The 24,616-nt window shown below is 35.4% G+C and overlaps 1 protein-coding gene across 8 annotated transcripts in view; it reads right to left on the reverse strand.

The window, feature by feature from the left end:
• Positions 1–4,571: 4,571 nt before the first annotated feature.
• The window catches only part of ERCC6L2 (ERCC excision repair 6 like 2), a 53,170-nt gene continuing 33,125 nt past the window's right edge, over positions 4,572–24,616 (reverse strand). Inside the window, exons 15-20 of one of the 8 annotated variants that reach the window (XR_013180149.1) lie at positions 24,151–24,231; positions 21,714–22,845; positions 20,862–21,016; positions 12,252–12,379; positions 7,362–7,549; positions 5,697–5,824 (exon numbers count right to left, since the gene is read on the reverse strand). Coding sequence is in view for 6 of the 8 variants with exons in the window: in XM_077172135.1 (XP_077028250.1) it covers positions 4,891–5,824; positions 7,362–7,549; positions 20,862–21,016; positions 21,714–22,845; positions 24,151–24,231 (2,490 nt within the window). In the remaining 2 variants the exon portion in view is untranslated. Of the gene's footprint in view, positions 5,825–7,361; positions 7,550–7,910; positions 8,081–12,251; positions 12,380–15,628; positions 17,442–17,506; positions 18,009–18,047; positions 20,287–20,861; positions 21,017–21,713; positions 22,846–24,150; positions 24,232–24,616 lie in introns of those variants that run through there. The other 7 variants (XM_077172135.1, XM_077172136.1, XR_013180150.1 and 4 more) reach the window with 7 other exon arrangements.

Raw genomic sequence — 24,616 nt, forward strand, 5'->3', positions numbered from 1 at the left:
TTTTAAGGAACCAGCTTTCTCAGAGGTAATTAAATTACATTTCCAATCAGACCACAGTATGAATGTTTTCCTTGCTGCAGAATTATCAACCAGAACAAGCAGAAACTGTCACAGAAGTTCCATCATAGTCTGAATCATGGAGAGGCAAGTGCTGATGACAGTTGCATGCACTTACCTCAAACAATATAAATAGACATATACTATTTGTTTCTAAGGTAAGTAGCATAGCATAGAATGATTTTCAGGATGATACAGTAGATCACGTTTACATGAACATTCACATGATGGAAAGAACTCAATACAAACAAAGGGGATAAAACCCCTCTAGTACAAACAGTTCTGTTGAAGAAAAAACAGATTCACTCTGAGGCTAGGTGATACTTGTTTAGCATCCCAGCTATCTCCACTGATAAGTCATTGTCTTCTCTGGCTACGGTGCTAAGGCTACGGTGCTAAGGACTTATACAAATAACATTCAGCCACTGTGACATGCTACAACAGACCAATGCAAATTTTAACGTAATTAAGCTGTCTCTGCATATTTTCAGAAAACAATGCTTTAGTGCAGTGGGCCTGCTTATGCTCCAGTTTGTGCAAGTTGTGTGTACAGTCTCAATTCAGTCATACTGTGTGTTGACACAGACACTGGGTCAGGTTCTGACCACTCAATTGCATCCTCTCAGCTCAGGCAAACCTCCCAGAACAACTGAAACAATCTGTCTTCAAGTATCATGCATGTACATCATGCTTACATTCAATTACATCTTTTGTTACAGAGCACAGTCTTCACTTGGTCTTTGAAAAGGAAATTCAGCTTTCTGATGCCAACTAAACAAAGGTTAGGATGCCAAGCAAACAACTCTGAAGACCTCCAATCATCTGTTTAGATGTACTCTCTTCCTCTTTCAGAATTAGCTCAATCCCACACTTGTCCTTGTGAGATATAGACTCACAAGGACACTGCTATGATTCACACATGATCTACAGGACAAGAGGCATGTCTCTTAAATGCTCTGAATCACTGCCTACCTCTCTCATCTGCAATCTAGACATCCAGTTTCAATAGCAGAAATTGCATCTCCTTAATCATCCCTAGCCAATTATCTACTTTCAGGTACCCTCATAAGGAAGATAGATTCTGACATTATGTCAACTTAAGTGGTGATTACTCTTTTTTTATAGAATGGACCAAGATGTACTGAACTGGGGAATGCGCAAACACAAGGAGAGAGTATTTGTACCAGTATTACATAATTTGTTGCATAAGCTGGAAGGTATGCAGTGAATAAGATATGCAGGACACTGCAGGAATGGAAAAATACGTAGCAGCAAAGGCAGTTAAATGCTTCCTTGGAAGAACAAAATCCTCTCCTCCTTCTGCAGTTAAGATAGCTAAGGAAGTAATTAAGTAATCTTTTTCTTACATAGTAACTGTATTATCACTTTGAATTATCCTGTGATAGTCTGATTATGTTATTACCAATCATCCTTTCCTCTGTGTAATGTTGGTTTTTACGCCCTGTACTGAAGCCATGGCTTCAGTCTGCTTTCTGGTGCTCAAAGTCATGACCTGCTAAAGCTAAGCAAATGTATCCTTTCAAACTGTCTTAATGTGTTGACAAATGTTTGCATTCACACCCTGACTTTCTCAAACATATTCATTACCTGAAATTACTCAGTCTCCCTCTCCCAGATCAAATATGGAATCTGTGTACCACTCAGCTACTGCCAAATGCAGTTCTAAGTATAGCCCCAGTTTGCAAAACAACTTATGATCCAAAATTCACTGCAAATCAGACTCAGAACACACAGTGTCTTTACCTAGGTCTTGTAAGGTTGTTATTGGGATAGCTGCATTTGTTATCATAGACAGGGCAAATTTTTTTACTATTTCACGGAAAACCTGGTTTTTTTTCCAGTCAAAGAATTTCTATTGAAGGCAATAATGGAAGTACTGGTACCACCTGCAAGGTCAGGTACCCACAGCCAGACCTATAGGAACACCAATGAGTAAAAAAACACGGGAGCTGCCATCAAGAATAGTAAAATCTACCAAGTAATTTCCACGTGAAAGCAATGACACTCCATCTCCTGGATGATTTCTATTCCGATCAGGTGACAACTATCATGAAGCTATTTCCTTATGCCAGGAGGTCATTATAGTTTTCCTGCAGTTCATGCCTTCCTGCATGGAACCTGTACATGGAAGTATGAATTTCACACTATAATTTTTGTTTCTAAAGCCAAACAAAATGATAACCACAGATTTCTAGTAAGACAAAATTGATCTCTTCAGCTCTAATATTTGAAGACTATGTCCTCAAACACAGGTAAAATTCTTCTTTTTTTAATTTGTGTAGATTCATTTTTTAAAATTATACAGATGTCTTGACAGCCAAAATATTTTATGGACAGATCCCTAGGGCACTAAGTTTCAGTATTTATGGCTTAGGTGACATTTCCTTGTAAAATACATTAAATTTGCAGGAAGCTACAGAGTGACATAAATCTTACTTCAAGACATGTTTCCATAGCTCAATTCAATTGCATATAGATTGTGCAAATAGATTTCCACAAATATACTGTCAGTATTTGGCATACATGTGAATAAAACATGCACATCTATGGAAGTTTTGATTTATGCATACCATCACCTTGTAAGAGAAACATAACTTCCTGATTACTTCAGGAAAATAACAGCTTCGTACTTGGTCATCAATAAAAATCTTACCTATCCCAATCAGATTTCACTCTGTCTAGCACCTACTGATTCACACCATGACTGACAAAGATGGTGCTAAGGTGAAGCCTTCCTTCAGTACACCAATATCAGCTGAAATTAAACAAGATTATCTAGCCCCTTCTGGCCCTTAGGTGGAGGTTATCAGTCCCTCCTTCTGGCCTAAAACAAGGACAGTTTCATCCATGTAACTTTCAGCAGGTACCTTTCTCTCTTATTTTTGATTATGTCAAATACTGGCATACTACAGGGTTTCTTTATTATCTAACTTCAATTATCTTTGGTGCAATTTAAGCTACTTAACTCCTCTTTTTGCTGTAGACATAAGGAGGTTATTCCCTTCCTCTTTTTTAATGTATTTGATGACCAGAGTTTTTATTCCACCAAACTTTCTCTTTCTTACCCAAGAAGCAGTTTGCTTCTCTAAGCATAAGGACACTAACCTGTAAAGAAAATCAATACTGATGCCATGAACAAAGGGCCTTAATTTATTTCATATTTATTAACATAATGAGGGTGTAGGTATTACCTAGTTTAGGCTGACTTCCTTTAGCTGTATGTAATTCCAATGTACCAATGAGTAAGACCTTACAGCTTCCTCTTTTACTTTCTTAGTTCATACTTCTTCTTGAAAAGCTGTTCCAACTGACCAATGTACCATTTGGTATAGTAAAGTCGTAACAGCATAGACTCAGAGTAAGAAAAAGTTAGGGAACACATTAATCTTACTTATGTTAGCTACCTGTAAAACCCAAAGCTTTTATTACTTAACATTTATGTTAAATACTCAGCTCTCTGTTTCAGGTACTTAAGTCAGATTTCACAGTCAGGATTTCAGATGGTTTCCACTTATAATATGTGCACAATGGCTACCACAGAGACAGAGTATAGTCTACAACAGCTTCCCATGACCTAAAGCAGAAGCTGCACCAGATCAAATTTAAGCTTATTTTCCAGTGGGCAGTCTTCCAGACCACAAAAACTACCACCATTCACAGACTGCTGCTGTACAGGTTCAATGTCCAGGGTTTTAAAATTTCATAACATTTACCCTTGACATAAAACAATTTATACAGTATACTGAATGTAAACCTGTATACCAATGCTTACAAAAATCAAAAATCAGGGTTAAGGTTTCCAGAGCAACATGAAGCCATGGTCTCTTCTAGTTGTGTGTCACAAGGTACTCTTCACATGGTCCCGTAGCACTGAAAAATGTGACAGACTATTTGGCAAATGAGATATGACACTGAGTATCTTACACCCTTCCAATCTGTGAAGTATAGTTTTCATCTGGAAGTTTTATTACATCCAGAATTCAAGATTATAACCTGTAAAGATGCTGAAATTCCTTACCACATATACACTGTACTGTGTATTTCCAATACATACTGTGCTGCATATTCCCTGACAAAGACATGATAGAAGTTTATAAAAAAAGGGAGATGAAAATGTAAATGAGATTAAATTTGACACCTAACATAATTTAATGAGAAAGATCAAATAAAAAAACTTGGTGGTTCTTCACATCAACCAAGCTGAGAAACTCACTATATAGGATACTGTGAAGATTTCAAGGTCCACAGCTTCAGAGACTGAGCAAAATCATGGAAGATGGGAATCCATCAAACACAAAGGCATCATCTTTGTCTCAGGAAGTCCTCCAGTCTCTAGCACCTCAGAAAATATATGAAGTATCATTGTCAAATCCTGTTATCTCTAAATTGTGTTGAGATGACTGCTGGTGTCCAAATTTTAGTAAAGGGAAAAAATAACTTAGTACTTCTGTTGAGCTGAGGAATATAATCAGAATTAAAGAAAGTAGAGTGCATTCAGAAAATTCTAAAAAAATTTAATATAAAATCATTATATATCATAGGTTACAACACACAGTACATAGGCATGACTATGCACATATGTACTATACACTGCACATGTAATTGCATACATATTCCCTTGTAAATAATCACTTGTAAAATGTAATTATGTATCACTATAAATATGAATTCATCATTTTACCTTTAAATTCATGGAATTACCATATTTTGTGGCATAATACTGTCAAAGTCCAAATAAAATAGTTATAGGGCAACTTACATAGAAAATTTTCATTTTACTACACTACAAGATTTAGCAGTGGATGGTTCATCTCAATCATCTGCACTGTATTTTTTCCACAAAAAAGTTTCATTTCTTTTCCAAAGAGAACTTTCACACACTTCTCTCTCTTCTGTCACTGTGGAATGAGGGGCTCTTTCACAAAGCTTCTCTATGACTGCTATATCTGTGAGCTTTCTGAGGCTGTCCTCATTCTGTTCATTCAGCATATCCCAGAAATCTTTTGGTCTCCCCTTTGATTTTTCCGCTTGTCCTGAAGAAAATGTCCTTGGTGATCCTGTAGACCCATTTCCATCATTTCTGAAGATTTCATTGAGAATAGAGGTATCTCCAAGTAAGTTCTCAAAAGAATTTTTCTTGTAAATCTGAGCTTTTCTCTCTCCATTTTCTGACTGAGACACGGATCTTTCCTTTGGCAGCTGTGTTTCTTCTGAGTCTTGCTGTCCTTCACAACTTTTTACAGACAGCACGTCAATTATTTCTGATTTACTGCTTAGTGAGCCAGATGCCATAAAATCCTTGAATGCCTGACTGTTTCTTCTTTGGAAATGTTGAGTAGCAATAGTGGGTGATTGTTTATATTTTGCATCAACAAGCATATCTTGCAAGTAGGAGTCCTTGTGAAGCTGTTCTGCTTCTCCCTTATGGCCCTCCTGGGTCTGTGTTTCTGTAGTTCCACTCAGAAGTAGTCCTTTAGCTGATGAAGGTCTAGACTCGGATCTTCCAAAATTAACAATGGATTTTCTTTTTCTGAAGCGTGTTGTACCCAGGTCACTTTCCTCACAGTTATGTGAAGCTTCTGCTGGTATTTCAAGTGAGAAGAAAGACTCCATCTCTGGATGCTTGGAAACATAGAATTCCTTCAACATTTTCTGCCTGGTTTCTGATGTAGCTTTTGCAATGTGTTCTGCAAGGTCCTTCGCTGATCCCATACTAAAGTGAGATACCATTTCCTCAAATTGTCTCCTGTAATTATCAAGAAGGAAAAATGTGTTATGCTGACACCCTTAACAAGGGGGTGGGGGAAATGGGGAGGAAGTAGTTGTTCCAAGTCCTTTTAAAAAAGACTTGCTAAACAAAAATTGGATAAATGCATGCACAGGAGACATTGTCCACATCAACCTACCCAGTGAATTATGGAATATTTGTTTCTGCTAAAAAACCAACCTCTAATTAAAACAGATCACTCTAGTTGAGTGATCAACAATCCCACGATGGGAAAAGATATGAAATGTTGCCTTTCCTGTTATGAGGGCTCCAAAAGGCAGGAAGATTTAAGCCTGTTTGCCTCAAATACTACTTGACTGGGTAGCTCCAATCATTTGAGTGTGGTGACTGCAGACAGCTCCCCACTCTGCCCTCCAATTACAACAAACTGAGACACGTAATCATCCTCATTCACTCCGTGGCACATCCACATGTACTACAAAGTCTAGCTGCATGCCAGGTGCTAACAAACAACCTGCTCAATGCTCAAGAGTGAATTGCTTCAGCTCTTTGCTAGATATGGCTTAAGGCTCTTGGAATAACAGCCTAAGTCACTTCACCAACTTTGAAAATTTTACCTCAATAGATTTTTCATAACTAATTACAATTTTGAACATTTTTAGAATGAAGGGTTCTCCCTTACCTGCATAATAAATATTTATAATTTTAGTGTCTATAATAGTAAAAAAACCTAACAATTATTGGCACTTTGACAATAACAGTAGGGATAACTGAAGCCAGCTAGCGGATATAACAGCTTCTGAATGCTTACAGTCATTACCTAGATACCAACTTTCATATAGTAATTTACTTGTCTCAAGACAAATTGAAAATATTTACCAAATACCTATTCTGTAGATTTGATTAGCTAGCTACAGCTTTCCACTTTCTATTTCCACAAACCATCAGGCTATTTTTATTGAATTTCTATCTGCATAACAAGGGAAATCAATATTCCTATTAACAACAGCAATCATTTGGGAAAACAGAAAACAAGGAAACAAAAAATTATTATCCCTCCAAAAATAACAGGGGGGGAAAAGGATTAAAAGAGATATTGAAAAATACTGAGACCCATGCTAAAAAAGAAACATGAAGCCCATTTTTTTTAACAGCCATTCAATGCAAGTGATGAGATCTGGGCAAAATCAATAGGCAGTCAGAAGCTAACGTTATAAAATGCCTCCTTTCTATACAGTTTAAACGTGCATCATGGGCTACTACTGTTTTGTAGTAGCCCATGATGCACGTAATACAAACACTCATGGTGATGACATCTACAGAGTTATGTAATATATGACCAACACGTTCAAGTAATTTGTGGATTCAATTAATTTTATTAATCAATTACAGTACTCAGAGTAGTGTGAGTTGAAGTTTCTCACTAATTCCACTCTTGCCATAGAAAGTAACAGTATTGCCTCAGCAGGGTTGAAACAAAGACAAATGCAACTACTCAAAAGGAAGTTTGTTTCAACCTTAGAATTTTACTTCCAACTCAGCAAAGCAGTCTCACCTGCATATTCCTTTGGGTGTCCTTCCAATCAAGAAGGTGGTTGAACCTACTCTGTGTACTCTTTTGCTTCTCTGGGTCACAGGATGTGCAACATACAGATGCTGTTGCTTACTGTTCTTCAACATTTCTTGCCTTTCCTTAACAACTTTCTTCTCTGAAGTATTGTCTTCTGGAACTTCACAATTTTTCTAGTAAAAGGAGACATGGAAGTCATTAGAACAGCGGTGCCTCTGATGTAACAATGCACCCAATGGCACCCAATTCTGTCCCTTGTAACTAGCATTACTAGACTGAACACTAGGATTGGGATTTGGAGCAGAAATGCACACTCCCTGCTCAGTTGCAAAATTCCAGGGACATTGAAGGGAAGTCTTGGTTCTCTGACATCTTGCACAAAAATATGATCCTATTTAAACCTGAGTTATTTTTCTTAAACTCTCACAAATTCTCACCAAAATTTCCCCTTTGCCAAAACATAGCTGCTTAGTGATATCCTGAGTCTCCCTACAAACTCTACTTTAGAGATTAAATCACAAATTGCATTCACACCTTGTCATCTGCTGTTCAAAATCTGGTTTCAAATCTACACTGTTTCTTCCCAATGTTTTTCTACTTGATCCATGTCCATTTCCTTTATTTTCATGGGCTGTTCACAATGTTCTTGAGCCTTAGGATCTCACATGTGTTCTCACTCCACTACTTTGGTAAGTAACCTCAAACTAGCATACAGAGAGAGATGTTAATATTACAGAAACTAGAGGCATAAATTTTCACTGTAAGACAAATGTACAGCTCCAAAGACCAACATTTTACTTCACCATTACGTTACTCTAAACAACACTGAAAGCCCATCCCAATTAAGATAAAAACCCTATTCTCCCAATAATAGTATAATACTAGTAACAAAATTAAGACTGAATTAGTAGATGTTATCTACGGGATAAATATGCTACAGTTCTCTTGCTAGTTATATATATTTGTTAACTTTTTTACTTGGAAAATGTATTTTCAAAGAAGAAAGCAACCATGGTTTTAAAAAATATTTATTTTTATGGATTATTTTTGGGAAAAACACAGTATTCTGATCTCACTATGATATGACAGACTATTTTTCACTCTGTTAGGAAATTAGGGCTGTATAATTTAATTCAAGAAAATATAACTTGATTCAAGAAAGTATAACTTGAATAGAATACAAGGCAAACCATGTAAATGTCTGTCTTAAAGTTATGTTAAACCCCCATAAATGTACATCAATCTACCTCTCATTAAACAAGACTGAAGTATATAAGGCAGTAATACTTTGGTTTACACATCTGTTCAAACAAAGAAGATTTTTAATATCTTTGGGAAAAGAGCCAAGTATTTTAAACACACTGAAAGTCATAAAATTGCTTGTCTTTGCAAAGAACCACATTTAATGTTAGAAGTATTATTAATTGCATATAAATGCACAAAGGCAATACTGAGTTCAGGAAGCATAAAATTTTGGGTGCACAGGTACACTGCACCACCCAAAAGAACAACATCAAAATACCACCAAGTATATACAAAGAGCATGTCTTCTTCTACTTAAATAAGTTGTTTAAAGGTGGGGTTTTTTTAACTCATGGCAGAAATAGTTACTGTAAAAAAAATTATTGCAAGAACTGCAGGAGCAAATTCCAGTGAAAGTCTGCAGCCATTGTGAATTACTCCTGAAAAACTTCCCAGCTCCCCAGAGCAAAGGCAATTGGTTACTCAGGATACTCAGTAAGGCTGAAACACAACAACTGACTGCTGAACAGGCAAACATTTTAGAAAGCCCAATACCCAGCTCCTAAACCCAGGAACTTATTTTTTTAAAAAATAAACTTTTTTTTTTTTTTAATAAACCCAAAACACTTTGTTTTTTTAGATGGCTCCATGTTTGTTAAAGGTCAAATCTGATGTTTATTACTCTGAATGACACAATGTGCAACAAGGTCTACGCATTAGTAAGACTTGAAAAATGAGATGAAAATATTCTAACTTTCTATTAGCATTACTATCAAAAAGTGAAAACTTCAGTCATTATTCCAGTGCTGTCAATATTCTACACTATTTTGCTTTCTTTTGAATTTGACTTCCTGCATGGCCCTTCTAAATTCATTCATCTCATGGACAGTATATTTTCAATTATCTTTCAATATCTGCCCTCTGAATCACTGATCTCATAATGAAAACTTCTTTTCAACAGCTTTCTGTATTTTTCTGTTCCCCAAGCCCTTTCACTGACAAATTACTGTGTCCACACTCCTCGCTTCTACATGAAATGCCATGTATAGTGCTGGTCACGCTCACACGAATTATCACACTTATCACACGCATAAGACAATTTCATGAAGCAAGACAGAAATCAAGACAACTTGATTCAGCTAGAAGTCTCTGACTCTTGTTCTGCTACAGACACTAGCACATTTAATCTGCTTGTACTATTGAATGTCACACTCTGTATGACATTCAATATGTCATACTTGGATATTGTATGATGGAATAATAAAGGAAACAGAACTCCTTCTGTATGCTGTATATTAAAAGAATGCTGACAGACAGAAATGACAGCAAACAGGAAAGTCTTTACTAAATATTTAAATGCATTAAACACAATATGCCTTTGCAGTGCATGCTATAAAATTTCTATGGATCAAAGTGGAAAATTTCACTTAAACTGAACCAATCCTTTTTTGCCATCTGACAAATGATGTTTGTCTATATTGAATTATCCATAACACCATTATACATTTCTGTTTTCACAAATGTGAGGGGGAGGGGCACAAGGTGCAGCAAAATAATTACACTGACATCAAAGATAAAAAATTTTGATTGAATTACTGAATGCAGTATTTTTACTACTTTATTAAACTTTGCCCACTTCCATTTTGTCAAGAAAACCTTTACAGCAGGTTCAAAAGAAATGCACACTTTATTTACTTTCAAAGGCATACATTTAAGACAAAGACCATGCAAGCAGTTTCGCAGAAGGCAGTGTTTTTTAATTGAAAAAATGAAATGAGAAAAAGTTACACTCCAGAAATATCCAACTAAATGCAAAGAAAAAGTTAATAAAAGCACAATAAAGTGAAATTATGAAGTGCTATGGTGAACTACGGAAAAACCCACAAAACTGTAGTCGGTCCTTCCTGTCTTATCCTTGTTCTCTTCTCCTATTCCCCCTAGATCTACTACACTTAAGACATTTTTTATATATTGCAATGGAAAGAAGACTAAGTAGTTGTTCTGAAAATGGTTTCTAAAGTATTTAGAAAACTCAGGGATTATTACTACAATGGAAAAATACTCCAAAGAAAGCATATATTGACCCCTTTTACGTTCCATTTAGTCTATGACGGTTTTGATCCCTTCTTCTTTCGTTATGCAATTCCCTTACTCTTGAAAAAATATATTGAGTTTTGCATACCAATAACAAGTTTTGATTCCTTTGAATTATACATTACATAATGCAGCAATCAAGAGTATAGCAAAAATGCTAGACTATCTGCACATTAAGTGTCACAGAACCCATTTAAGGGTAACACTCTTCAAGAAGAATGGCAGCAGTAATACCTACTTCAAGTTTCCATCTTGAATCTACAACTCTTGGACCTGTTAGCTCTGTATGGCAATCTGTCTCCTGATGCCTAGTTACAGCAGTTATTTAAAAACAGTATCAACCTACCAAATCAAACTTCGTTCTATCTTTGACAGTACAAAACTTCAGTATCTGTCCTTTTAACACACATAAAGAGGCAGCTCTATACTCTGGAACAATGAATGCTAGTCCACATATATGCATCATCTGACATGACTCAGATGATTGGACACCTTAAGCCAGTAAATTCCTTTTCTTTAGTCCCTTCAAGCAAGGCAAAGGACAACAATGTTTCACTTTTTTAAATACAGCAAGAGGAAAAGGCATTGGAGAGTAAGTGGGAAGAAGCTGGGAGTAAGATTAAGTAGAGAAACAGAGATACTTGTTTTTTAAACTGTCTGATGTCTGTGGCAGTTTGTTAAGAAATCAGACTTGGAGGATAATGAACATCCTTCAGAAGCCTGAAGCTGAAAATGTTTGCATAATTATTCTTCAGCCATAGTTGCACCATGTTCAAGCACCTTCCTCTCTTTTAGTACTTCATTACCCAAAGTATCCCTGCAGTAACTATTTTGCCAGATATATATTGTCTTATAACACTGGGGGCAAGGTTTATTGATGACTGGAAGTCATCAATAAACCTTGCCCCCAGTGTTATAAGACTTTTCTCCTTAGGTGTGCATGAAACCACTGCTGTCAGATATCCAAGAAATTTATCATTGCACAGTTTCATTATTTACATTTCTATAATAAACAAGAATAGCCTTCTAAAATGTCTAGCTGCCTTGCAGTCACCCAAAAAACAGAAAAGAAAGAAACAGTAAATTCAGTATGACTAACCTCTTGAAAAACATCTTACAACAGATAACAAACCATTATGCCATATCTTAATTTATATTTTCCCACTTCCCTCAAAACTTGAGAAAACACATGACTTTCCCAATACATTGAGAGTTGAAGTTGGTTTTGGATTATTGCTATTAATTTGATTATTTGATACTGCATTCCAGTGTCTTTATCTATGCAAACTAAATTCTAAATTATTTCAACTAGTCTTTTTCCCCTTTGCAGTTTTTCCTTGTGGTTTTTTGGTCTATTTTGGAGGTTTTTGTTGGTTTGGGGTTTTTTTCCCCTAGCAATTTTTCCAATTATACATATTAATTATTATGACCCTTCTCTATGCTTTTCTTGAACATATGCTATTGCTACATATTATTTTTATTTTACCAATGTTTCTTTGCTGTCAGGACATACACAAAGTACCAAGAAATGTTTGATACCTGACTGTCCATTCTTGGTCTTGTTTCCTTCTCTCTTCTATACAGACTGATAGAGTAGTTTGAGTTGGAAGGGGACCTTTTAAACCCAATCTAGTACATGTCAGACAAGAATTTCTTCCTAAATTATTCTGTAGGTCAAGGAAGAAAAATTGTAATAGTAAATTGTAATAAATTTCATGCAGTTTCTTTAAAAATGAGGTCCACATGGTGAAGACAAAAAATACAATTAGCAAAAAAAAGTAACTACTTTCACATGAATTTTAAATAAACTAGAATTACTTTTCTACTTGCCAAGAACACACTACTGAACAAAATGTACTTCAGAGACATATGGTGAGTTATAAATTCCAGTTTGAAATGAGCCTTACAATATTTCAAAACTATTTTTGATGTGGACATTAGTTTTTCCTTTGAATTTAGCTTTTTTAATGGAAAAGCAGTCTCTGAATGAACACATCTGCTGTTCTAAAAAAATAAGGTTGTAGAATGAGAATTACAAGTAATATATAGTCAACAGTCAATACCTTAATTGTCTTAGAAAATGAAGGTAACCTACCTTAACATTTTAGAATACTTTAGGATAACCATATTTATATCAAGCTTTCTGATATTTCTGAGTTCAACAACGTATGTTTGGTATGATTTCAAGTGTATCTAATATTTGAATGTATTCTAGCAAACTAACAGCAGAAATATTTTTCAAGTTATAAAAACTGTTAAGATTCATTACAGATCTTAATTACTCCTCCAAAATATTTTGCCAGCACCAACACCCCAGGAGAATTAAATTTGATAAAATTACACAAATTTTAGAGTAATACATAGTCATTTCCCCATGTGTGTCACATGTAGCTTTACTGCATAAACAAACTCAGACAAGGACATTCCATAAGCTCTAATCTTTTGCTTGGTACAGGAAAATTGACTACTACATCAATTAAGAACAGATTGCATCCTCTCTATTTCACATTTACTTGAGTCTGTTTCTTCTATAATCAGGTAACAGAGCAAGAATTTCTCATTAGGATCAATCTTAAGTTTTTGAACCTTCACCTAAAGTAACTGCTATAAGACATACTACTGTCTTTGACCAAAAAGCTGACCTTGAATCAATATAGTTATTACTGTTGAGAATGAGAGGAGATACTCAGCCTGTCCCAGAATTCAAAGCTTAAGGTAATTGCTTATTCCAGCAGAAGCTGTGGACTTGCAGCCATCATCCTTCTGTCAAAGAGTAGTAAAACCAAAGGCGATGCACATACATCATAATGAAACCTCCACTACAAGCTTCAAAGAATGCCAGATTTTAACTCACTACATTATAAAAACACTACCAAAAGTGGAATAGTGGAATGGTTAATTCCATTGCAAACTGAACCAGTAAACTCAATAAAGCAGCATTACAGGCCAATCATTTTGGTACAATTACTTTAAAGCTGAGTATTTCCCCATCCTAGAAGAGCAAGGACAAAGGCATGTTATCTCTCAAAAGCCTACTCTTTGTAAACAACTATCTAAACTTGTTGAATCTGAAAGCTGTGCAAACACACTGCAATCAGAGTTCCTACAACTGATAGAAAGTCTTTGTTTAAATAATCTACAAAATGTCAGTGTAATACAAATAAGATAAAGTAGAATTCTTAATGACACAACTTTTGTATTTACAGTATTCTCAACAGTACTTAAATCTGCATTGGAGATACAAAGGGCATGTTTTTTCCTAGGCTGACAGCATGCTTAGTTTTCTCATTTACACCACATTGCAATAACATAAAGACGGGTTTACCATTAATCCAGGTTTTACTACAAAGCATCTCGTTATTTCTCTGTCAAACACTGGCAATAGTGCCAAATGTCTGTCATCCAATTCAGGGGATTAAGTCTTCCTTTATAGTGCAATTCTTGTACAAATTTATAAAAATACAGATAAAGTTTCTTAGAGCTGGTCACAGTCTATATTTTGGCCTGAATTCATGCTGCAGAGGTTGAATATGACAGCTGGCAGGAAGCTGAGGGGAGAATACATCCTCCCCCTTTTCAGTCACCACATTTCTGTTGCCATAGTGATTAATCCTCAATTGAATGGCTGTCTTTGTACATTTCTTTTCAGTAAAACTTTAAGTAAATTTAAGTTGAAAACATGTAGTTGACAGAAAAAAAGACTTTACATATTCAACAGGTATAGTACAAGCCCTTGTGACTAATACTTTTCCATATATTAATAAGTGCAACTCGCTCTAATATGGAACATCATCAGTTTTTCAAATTAGTTAGTAGGTCCTGTTCCCATCTTCTGTCTTTCTTTGTGAAACTTCCAGGCCTTCTCCAAAGACTTCCCCATGCTCACACAGCGCCCCCCCCCCCCCCCCGGACTCCTACTGAAGAAATACTACACAAATTCAGCTGTATAAGAACTAGAGAAAGCCTATCCCAGACTTCCATACTGTGCAAAACATTTAACGTAAGCTGTTTTTGCCAATTAACAGAGAAATTAGGAAATTCATTAGGAAATGCATTCATTTAATTCAGAATAGACTAGAAACATTAGAAGATATTTAAATCTTGCCTCTGGGAGTTTTCTCTTTCTTATGGTAGCTAAGAAAAAGTTTCACAAGTAGAAGTTTCAGTGCAAGTTACCAAAACCCCAAATATGTAAAAAGCTTCTGCACTGAAATCAGGTTGCTTTGGAACCTGGAGCCCACCAAGAAAATAAAATCTCTAAAAATACTTAGTAGATGACTAAGGCCTTACAGAGTTAGTTAACACTTCCTTTCTTTCCTCGAAATAATTGTCACAATAATTCTGAGCAAAGTATCACATTAATTACTCAAGACTTTTCTTTCTCTCCGAAAGGCTGAAGTAAATGTAGGTCTGCTCTGAAAATTACAGTCTGCCTTTCCAAGTCCACCATGTACAATCTACAAATTCATTCCACACATTTGCTTTAAGAAGCTTTTGTTTTCCATACGATTCTTTCTATGGTTACACAAGATAGTTATTTCTGGTTTTCATCTTAACATATGTTCTTAACATATAGTGATGTGACAATAGACAGCAATCTTCAATTTGTTCAATGAAAACACATTGTTTAAAAAGTTTATTAGCACAAGACTTGAATTTCAACTCAAGTGCAGAACACAGAGTGCTCAATGTCATCAAATCAGGCTAAACCAAACAAAATAATCCCAGAAAAAACCCAAGATATTTATTCCAGTAGATTAATTTGCAATATAATCTTTCTCCTTCACCTTTGTATATAACATAGGAAAACGCTTCCTATGAATAATCTTCAGTGAAGCAGCATATAAAGTATGTTTTGTTGTCATATAACGGCTCTTGGTAATCTTTACTGGAGTAGCCATGTGCCAAAATGAATGACATGCATTTTCTACCTCAAGGTGTTTACTATAGCCTCATGTGATTCTCTCTTCATCATGGCATCACAAATAGAAATGAAACTCACACTTTAACCCTCATGACTTCTTAGCAAAGATTATGAGTAGCATGAGATCTCAAACTGTACAGACACACCTGTCTACTTTCTGTGACACTTAGGTTCTGGGACATGCAAGTAAAGTTTATAACTATAAAGGAAGATGAGATGTACTATTGACCTATTGTACAGTATAATCCATATCTCCAAAATTTCTTCAAAAACAGCTGTCTACCACACTTTTGCATTGAACAGAAATCCCTGGCTTTGTTTTGATTACTGAGGCTCTAAACACCTCCAAGTATTGACACATCAGTCCCTTCTGCATAAGCAGCACTATCAGAAACATCATCTCTTTGAGGGAAGATTGTCATACTGTTCTGTGCTTCATCAAAAGAAGTGTGGCCACAGGTCAAGGCAGGTGATTCTGTACCTCTGCTCTTAGTGCAGAAAAAAGCCACATATATGAGTGGAGGGATGGAACACCTGTCCTATCAGGATAGGCTGAGAGACTTCGAGTTATTTAGCCTGGAGAAGAGAAGACTCTGAAGAGAACTTCCTTTGACCCTTCAGTACTTAACAGGGGTCTGTAAGAAAAATGGAAAAAGACTTTCCATCAGGGCCTGGTTTTGATCTAGACAAGACATAAGGAAGAAGGCTTTTTGACAGTGAAGATTGTAAAATACTGCAGCTGGTTGTTCAGAGAGGCGGTGGATGCCCCATCTCTGGAAACATTCAAGGTCAGGTTGGATATGGCTCTAAGCAACCTGATCTAGTTGAAGATGTCCCTGCTGATTGCAGGAGGGAGTTTGAACTAGAATAACTTTAAGGGTCATACCCTATAGATCTTATGTATTTTCTTCTCAAAATCTACAGCAATCTTATACTGACAGTGGTGGGCCATGGTCAGAATACAGACAATCTTCAAACAAAGGATAATAACATTCAATACAGGAACTATTAGTATTACAATATTTTTATTATAATTCTAATTCTAAGCATTCTGCATTTAAGACATATCATGCCACGTCCATCAAAAAACTCCAGTTAATCTTACTCTTTTCACTCATCATACTTGCAAAATAAACTATAAATGAATCTCCACTGCTGTAGATGATTATTTATGAAAATTTATTCTCTAACAACTTGACAATGTCTTTCTTCACTGAGAATGCTGCTTCAACTCACCTAACACCTAGAGCATCTTCTTCTATTTTTATGCAATCCCACTGACTTCTGTGATAAAAGGAACATGCTTCACAATGGATCACGTGATAAAACACCTTTCCACATATGCTAGCTGCTACTATTGTCATACACAGACTTTCTTTTATTCAGGTGCTGGACAGGATTTATTTTGGATAATGATATTAAATCAAATTATGGTTTATTCTCTTGCTTGTACAATTAATGCATAGTTTACACTGTTACATTTATTACTTCTGCATTTTATCTCACCTTTCACAGCTGCTAAGTTGTGAGACAGGTATCATGATGTCTTGTTTATGTTTCTTGATGGCATACTTTATATTCTAGTTGCCGCCACCAAACTGTGTCTTTCAGAGTCATACAGCACTTATAGAAATACAGACCAAACAAGCACTCAGTACTATAAATGTGAACATTCTAGCTAAACTAGTCAGTTGGCAAAATTCATTTAAAAACCTTATATAGACAATGTGACTACACTCCCTGTCAGCTCTGGGGAAAGAAGTGTAAAAGGCTCTGCAGTCTTGAATCCAGGACTGTTATGGAACCTGGAGAACAAAGAAAGCAAGAAAAAAAATAGTAGTAAGATCTATTTCTCATAAAAAGAATAAAAGTTTTGTCTCCTTAAGTCTTTAGAGGTACTGGGCAATAGCAGATTAAAATAATATGTTCTACCTGGTCAGAGAAAAGGTAGCTAGGATGTACGAATACTAGGCCAGGTAAAATTAAGGACAGACTGATAATAGACATATCACTGGATAAAAAAATAAGCTTAATTGAAGCCTACAGTTTAAAAGGTTAAGAGAGACTTGACCCAGAACTACACTAGTGCCAACTGCGCAGATTTAATACTGGCCTTCTAAACTCAAGAAAAGAAAATATCACCAAGGTGAAATTTGATGTAAGAAAAGGTGTTCAAGTCTTACACTTTTTTACAATAACCAATTTAAATACTAGCTTGTTAGTTACTTATGTTCTTAGGTTGTTCTACATACCTTCAGTTATTTTCTGAGGAACAAGACTTGCTGCCTCCCATCCCTTCTAAGTTGGCTCTCAAGGATCTTCTTGCCATGCAACCACTCTCACTTTCAAAGAGACCTCACAGGTTTTGCAATCTGCTCCAGATTTAAGCAGTTACTACAATTTAAGCTACCACATTAGTCTCCATGACTCAACAATAAATGAAGCACTAATAAACCAAATTGATACTTTTAGGTACTACAGGTAGACAATCAGGAAGAAGACATTGCTTTATAGTGCTTTCTAGTAACTTATTTTCTCTGTTACTCATGTTCACATTATTTCCATAAATTAGCTACTGAAACTAAAGACCTTAACCTCGGTTCTAAAAGTTCGAAAGAAGTAGTGAATCAAAAATGAGATTAGGTGGCTAGTCAATAGCAAGAAGTCAACATGTCAATGTTCTTGCAAGGGGTATTCTTTATTATTTGCTTTAGCTTATTATAATATTGCTTATTATCCCTGTCATTCCAGATTTCTATGTAAGCATGAAACAAAAATGTCACTCTCCTACCAAGATTTGTAGGATTTTGTATTTCCCAATTTACAACTCATCCAATTCAACAGAATACTTAAGGTTTTTGAAAATTCTTGAACCCCTTTCACAGAGATATAAGTTGTTGCTTGGAAAATGTTTTTACAATGTATTACATCAGAGAAGTATTATTACAGACTGCTCACTGAATGAAATTGGAAAGCAGGAAGACAGAGTTGCCATAGGTAAAATGAACACACAGGGCACAAATGAGCACAAATGACATACTTTTTGGTCCTGAGCAGACCTGTCTGTGAAATGAAAATAACCTTTCTTGATTGCTTCTACTTAGAAATAAAACAATTTGATTAGCTGTTCCTAAGAAGGGACATAAATATTATCAGAGTATAAATATTATTCAGATGCCTTCATGATGGTATCACATAAAGCTTCAGCCTAAATACACTGTAAAAAAAGCTTCTAATTAAGGATCTAATATAACTGATACCCAAAGCCAACAGAAAGAGCTACACAACAGTTTCTGAGAAACTATTAGACCAATGACACTTGAAATATACATTAATAAGGAATTTCAAAATTTCTGACAAAACTTTGTTTTTTCTTCAGTAACTGTCAGTTTCCAATTAACATTCCAACATTCAAAACTGTAATTTTATTTACGTAAAACAATTATGGAAATTTAAATGACTCAGCTGTATGTTTAATATTACACATGATGCTACTTTAATCTACTGAAAAACATTTTTATTAAGCAGCATTATTTACGATAAAACAGGTAGATGCTGAGACAGTGAATGTCCTAACTTTCAGCAAAAGCCTGAGGGCCAGAAGCACAACAGTGACCATGTTTTTTCACAAAATGTCTTCTAAGGAAATACCAAGTAATGAAGAAAGAAAAACAGTATCAATAAAATTCTAAGTAGAGAACCTTTCAAAATTGTCTAAGAAGCTCTCTTTTAAGCAGACCACAAAAAGCTCAAAACGCCACATCTAAGAATAGGCAGTCATCTATCTTTTATTTCTACTTTAGTGCCTTTATGTAAATGAATAACAGGAAGTGAAAAAACAGAGAGGCAGCCTTCTCTGTATGTTTTGATGCTCTTCCTACTTAGATCTCCAAGAGAAATGATACTACTGTTGCTTCTGAGTGAAAAGTGCATACCTTAAAAAACCTGATGAGTTAATCAAGGTAAGTTAATTTGCAATACTTGCAGTCACATAACTCTACATAATAAGCTCTAAGTTACATGAACATCACAAACTAGTTTTTAACAGAGGTGGATCACAGACATTTACTCAAAATACTCTCTTCAAAGTTTTCTTTCATTTTTATTTGGTTTTAATAATGTTGTCAGCCATTGCCAATTAATAAGTACCTTCCTACCGTACTCTTGAGTATTTTTGACCAACTTTTCTGCTAATGAGGAACATTCTAATGCAAATGTGTTAAAATTGAAAAGGCCTTACTTTTACTGGTTCGCCTGGTTTGATCTTCACAGTATAAAAATTTTTGGCAACTCTGCTAATGGCTTAATTAAATACAGTAAAACAACAGCACTGGAAGAAACTCTTCTGGCCACTGTGGATGTTCAACACCCCAGAACAACACAGTCATATGTCTACAATTTCTGTAAGGATAGCTAATGTGTCTGTAAAGACTAAGCTGCACATTCATCAATGACTTATTCTGTGCTTGTGGTTTATCTTAAAAATCAGTCTAGGAAATTGCAAATGTTTATTACAAAGCAAGCAACCAAGTACCCAGATAATCAGAGCATTGTGTAGTAAGAATAAAAAATATGAAAGATGTACCTGAATTTATTCCAGATTTGTGTGTATTCCAAATGCAATTAAACAAGCTACCAACAAGAACCAAGCTACAAGAACCAACAAAAAACATTAAACATATCCATTGCTGCCAATAAGAACTCCCAGTAAACTCTACTTCTATGTTTAAGACATTAAACATAGACAGTTTGACTTAACTATAGCAACTGCATATGCTCACCTCCCCAAGAGAGTCTGCAAAACTGATGTATGTTCAAATTTCTATGCTACAGAGTGTCCAGAACATACTGTGGCAACTGGATTTTTGTTAAATGGATCCAGGACAAACTGAAGATTTTTCAAGGCTCAAATCAGAAAAACATGGCACAGAATTTGATTTCAAAACTCTGCCTTTAATCTTAACATTTCTCCCACAGAAAAATCCCACAGAGGGTGCTGTGCTGTTTAATTCCCAGCTCTTTCAAAGCTGGCTAATGTAAAAGCCACCCCAAAAAAACAAAGTAATTTATTAGACTTCCAACTGAGCATTCTCTTCCTCCCATCCTCAGTGTCTTTGATCATTCACGGTGGCCAGTAACAGAAAAACAAGTTTTTTAGAGCTTTTTAAGATGAAAAATGAGGATAAAGAAAAGTTAAAATGACATTTCCAAAAATATCTCTTTACCTTGGCACTATAGACAGCTACATTAGCAGGGAGCTGGGAAAACTGCTTCAACTCAAACACGTCGTGCACCGCCCATCGGCTCAAGTGATTTTCAGCCTTGCTGGACCCAACCACATTCTGATTTGAGTGAATATATGCCACTTCTTGAACGCCATCTGATACATCATGAGAAAAATACAAGGATGTTAATCCAAAACACTGAAGGTACACATCTGCACTGAAGGATACTATAATTTAAAAAAAAATTACACTGAAGTTGTAAAATTTCTTACGATTTCACTCACCACCACATTACTCAGTTCTGTGAAATTAACAACAATCATTAGACTTATTTGTATTTATCCAGATAGTTTAATACTACTTCAGTTTTAGTGTGGTTATTTTCAGATTGACAAAGACATTTCAAAGCATCTATGACTTAACAGCTGCAACATCAGTGGTTAAAATTAAGTCTTTAGGGATCAAGTCTTCCACATGGTGTTTAAAACTCCCAAACCACATTTTTTTCTGTACACTTTATTTAATAGCCCTGTCAAGACTTGTAAGATTTTACAAATATTTAGTTTGTGAATTTTTAATAAATCTTCAATCTCAGCATATTTCAAGAGATCGTAAGAGTTTAACCAAGAATTACAAAGCAGCCTATCACTCCGTAAGACAGAAAAGTAAGACTAATAAAGAGAAAGACACACAAAGATATTTTTGAGTAACAACTTTTAGCAGAACATTTACTACAACTTATAACAAAAAAATGTACAGCAACAAGAATTTATAATCTGCTGACAATGGTAAATTAGACATATGGGATTACTTTAGCTGAAATAAAATTAAACAAATTAACTTAATAGTCACCTAAATATTTGTCCATTGATTCCATTCTTTTCTCTTGATGCTCAAATACAGTTTTACTTGCGTAAGTGCTATGCATAGCATAATTACTTGACTTCATTTGTGCAGCAGATGTGTCTTGAATAGGACACAGCATTTTAGACCCAAACTGAATTCTGCTACTCTGTTTACTCCTATAGCTTTTCTTCCTGGCATGAATTTTCTCAACTGGAAAGTTATCTTCAGAGGATGAGAATTCATCTATATTCTGGGAATCACTTTCCTTTCCTTTTCCATAGGGCTTCTTTGCTTGTGGTAGAGATTTCTTCCACTTGGGAAAACTCAGAGTTCCTGGCTTTCTTGATTCAGAATTATGGGGAAGTTCAATATCATCAGACTCATCGCTTACATCGCTCGTTCCTTTCAAATCTACGTCATTCTTGACATCTTCAAAAGACATGGCAAAATTTGACTCAGTCCTGTGGAATCCAAATTGTCTACTGTTTCCCTTAAATACAAACCCAGCTTTTTCTAACTCTTCACAATTTTCAGATGTTGACCTATGTATTTTAACTTCTTTAGTAAGTACTGGTTGCTGGCATACTTGAACTTGGGTAGGAAAGATGACATCATCCTCTGCTTCAGAACTACTTTCAGTTTCCATGACTATGTCACATTGCTTTAAAATGCTTTGATTCTCATTTTTTGTGTCGCCTTCCTCCTCAGAGCCTGATAAACCAAGCCATGCTGTACTATGCATACTTTGTTTATCACTTCCATTTGGAGACAGAACAGCTTTCCCATGCTCCAAAACAGGCACACTAGTTTGACATTTCTGAAAACCATCGTGCTTGCTATTTACATTTTTTCTTACAGTGTGAGAATCAAAACTTGAATGATGAGAGTCAAAATTGTGACCCCCTTCTCTGGTAGTCTCAATTTCTCTCTGCAACAACTTAGAGAATCCACACTGCATTAAGGAAAGCTGTCCTTTTGTTACATTTTCATTGCATGGCTTCCTTCTGTCAGATTTTTTCACAGAACTCTCCAGAATATCATCATCACTCAAATCATCCCAAAAATCAGTTTCTTCTCTTTTTAATTGTGCCTGAATGCTTTGGGGATCTCCATCTTCTTGACAGTCTGGTTGTTCATACTAAAAAAAAAAAAACAAAAACAAAAAAACACCTGCAAAGTTACTTAATATTTATAGTATACTCAACATGCCTAATTTAAAAGCAGTGTAAAACAGTGGATTTTCACTGTTACTCAAGCAAAAAATACACAAAATAGTATTATAAAATGCAAAATAATTAATAATGAGAAATTATTGAAGTCTTATTTTTAGCAGAAAAACACTGAAAATAACCAAAAGTACTTGAGACAATATATGCTGTACACTGCTAAAACAACTTATGCCTTCCCAATCCACATCCATATATTTTAAGTTTATACTAATCTCATTGCTACTTTTCATCTTTCAAGGGTGCTTTGGAAGGTGACTTCATGATTCAAGCTTTAATATTGTGTGTAATGACATTCATAATAAAAATAAATCTAAGGTAGTGGTTTACTTCCTTGTATATGAATGCTAACATTCCACTCTAAAATTCTCAAGGCCTACTGTAATCAAACAAAATAATGCCAGGCAATCTTAAAATGTTTTTAAATAAAAGTCCAGAATCCCGCTCTACAACTGAATACTACTGAGGTAAGAATTATGACAGCCTGTAAATAGAAGTCAGAACCATAAATACCAAAATGCTGTACTCAGAGACATTTTAAAATTAATATATTAATCCTGATATAATTCTGCTCATCAAAAAGCATTAACATAAGCTTAAAAAGCTGCCGTTTGTCAGCAAGCCATATGTGAGATCATGACCATCCAGTTATGTATTATGAATATGAGACTGAGATCAATGTAAGGGCACATTAAATACTGACATATACTCACAGAAATCTCCAACAGGCATAAGAGACAGTGGCTAATTTGTAATATAATTCAGTGCAATCTAATCCAATGATACCTTTACTCAAAGTATCTGAACATGGCACTCAGTGAAAACATTCCTACAAATGCAATGCTCCTATTAAAACTGGCCTTTGTTGGAAAAAAATTAAAAAAAAATCTTATTCCGGAAGGAAACCATTAGATAATTACATACATTAAAAAGAAAAAAAAAGACAGTATTGAACAGACCACTGGTTTGGTGGGAACCACTCTGATTGTCTGACTACAATTACTAAATAGCCCAGATCTTCTAGAGTTCCACAAAACCTGAAGCTTGCAATCATCTAAACCCCTAGTACTCTTTTCCACAATTCCCTAAACAAAATCTTCTTAACAACCCGGTAAAAGTATCATCAGCCTAATGATATATTGCCCACATTTGCCACTGCAATATTGGGAACTGGAGGCCTGTCATGCTCTGGTCTACAGTCCACAAAGACATCTCACCTTTTCTGAGCTGCACGAACGATTCTCTTCCTTCAGCCATGTAGTTGCTGTCATGACTCCTGCTTCTACCTGTCCTTCCCTCTAAGACAATCAAACAGTTAACATAAACAGATTCAGTTTTTATTACACACAAGGACAAGCACAGGAAAAAGAAATTGCCTTTGTTTTTCAGAAGTGTAAGTACCAGAAGTAAAATCAGCATGGTCCAGACTAAATTCTTAGCAGAGGAAAAATAACAAAATAAAGGGAAGGATGGAAAGAAAAAGAAACATGGACTAAAGCTGCAGTAAATCTGAAGATGTAAGCTAGCTGCAGCAAACTTTTTAACAGTTATTGACATCCCAAAAGTACTCTAAAGAGGTTAATGTGATCATAAAAAATATTTTTATGATATGAATTCTGGCTTAAAAGGCCAGTATGAGTTTCTGATGAATAAGAGGTATCTGTGCACAAAGCTGCATGAAAG

Source organism: Agelaius phoeniceus, chromosome Z (assembly GCF_051311805.1).
Source record: "Agelaius phoeniceus isolate bAgePho1 chromosome Z, bAgePho1.hap1, whole genome shotgun sequence".
Lineage (NCBI taxonomy): Eukaryota > Metazoa > Chordata > Aves > Passeriformes > Icteridae > Agelaius > Agelaius phoeniceus.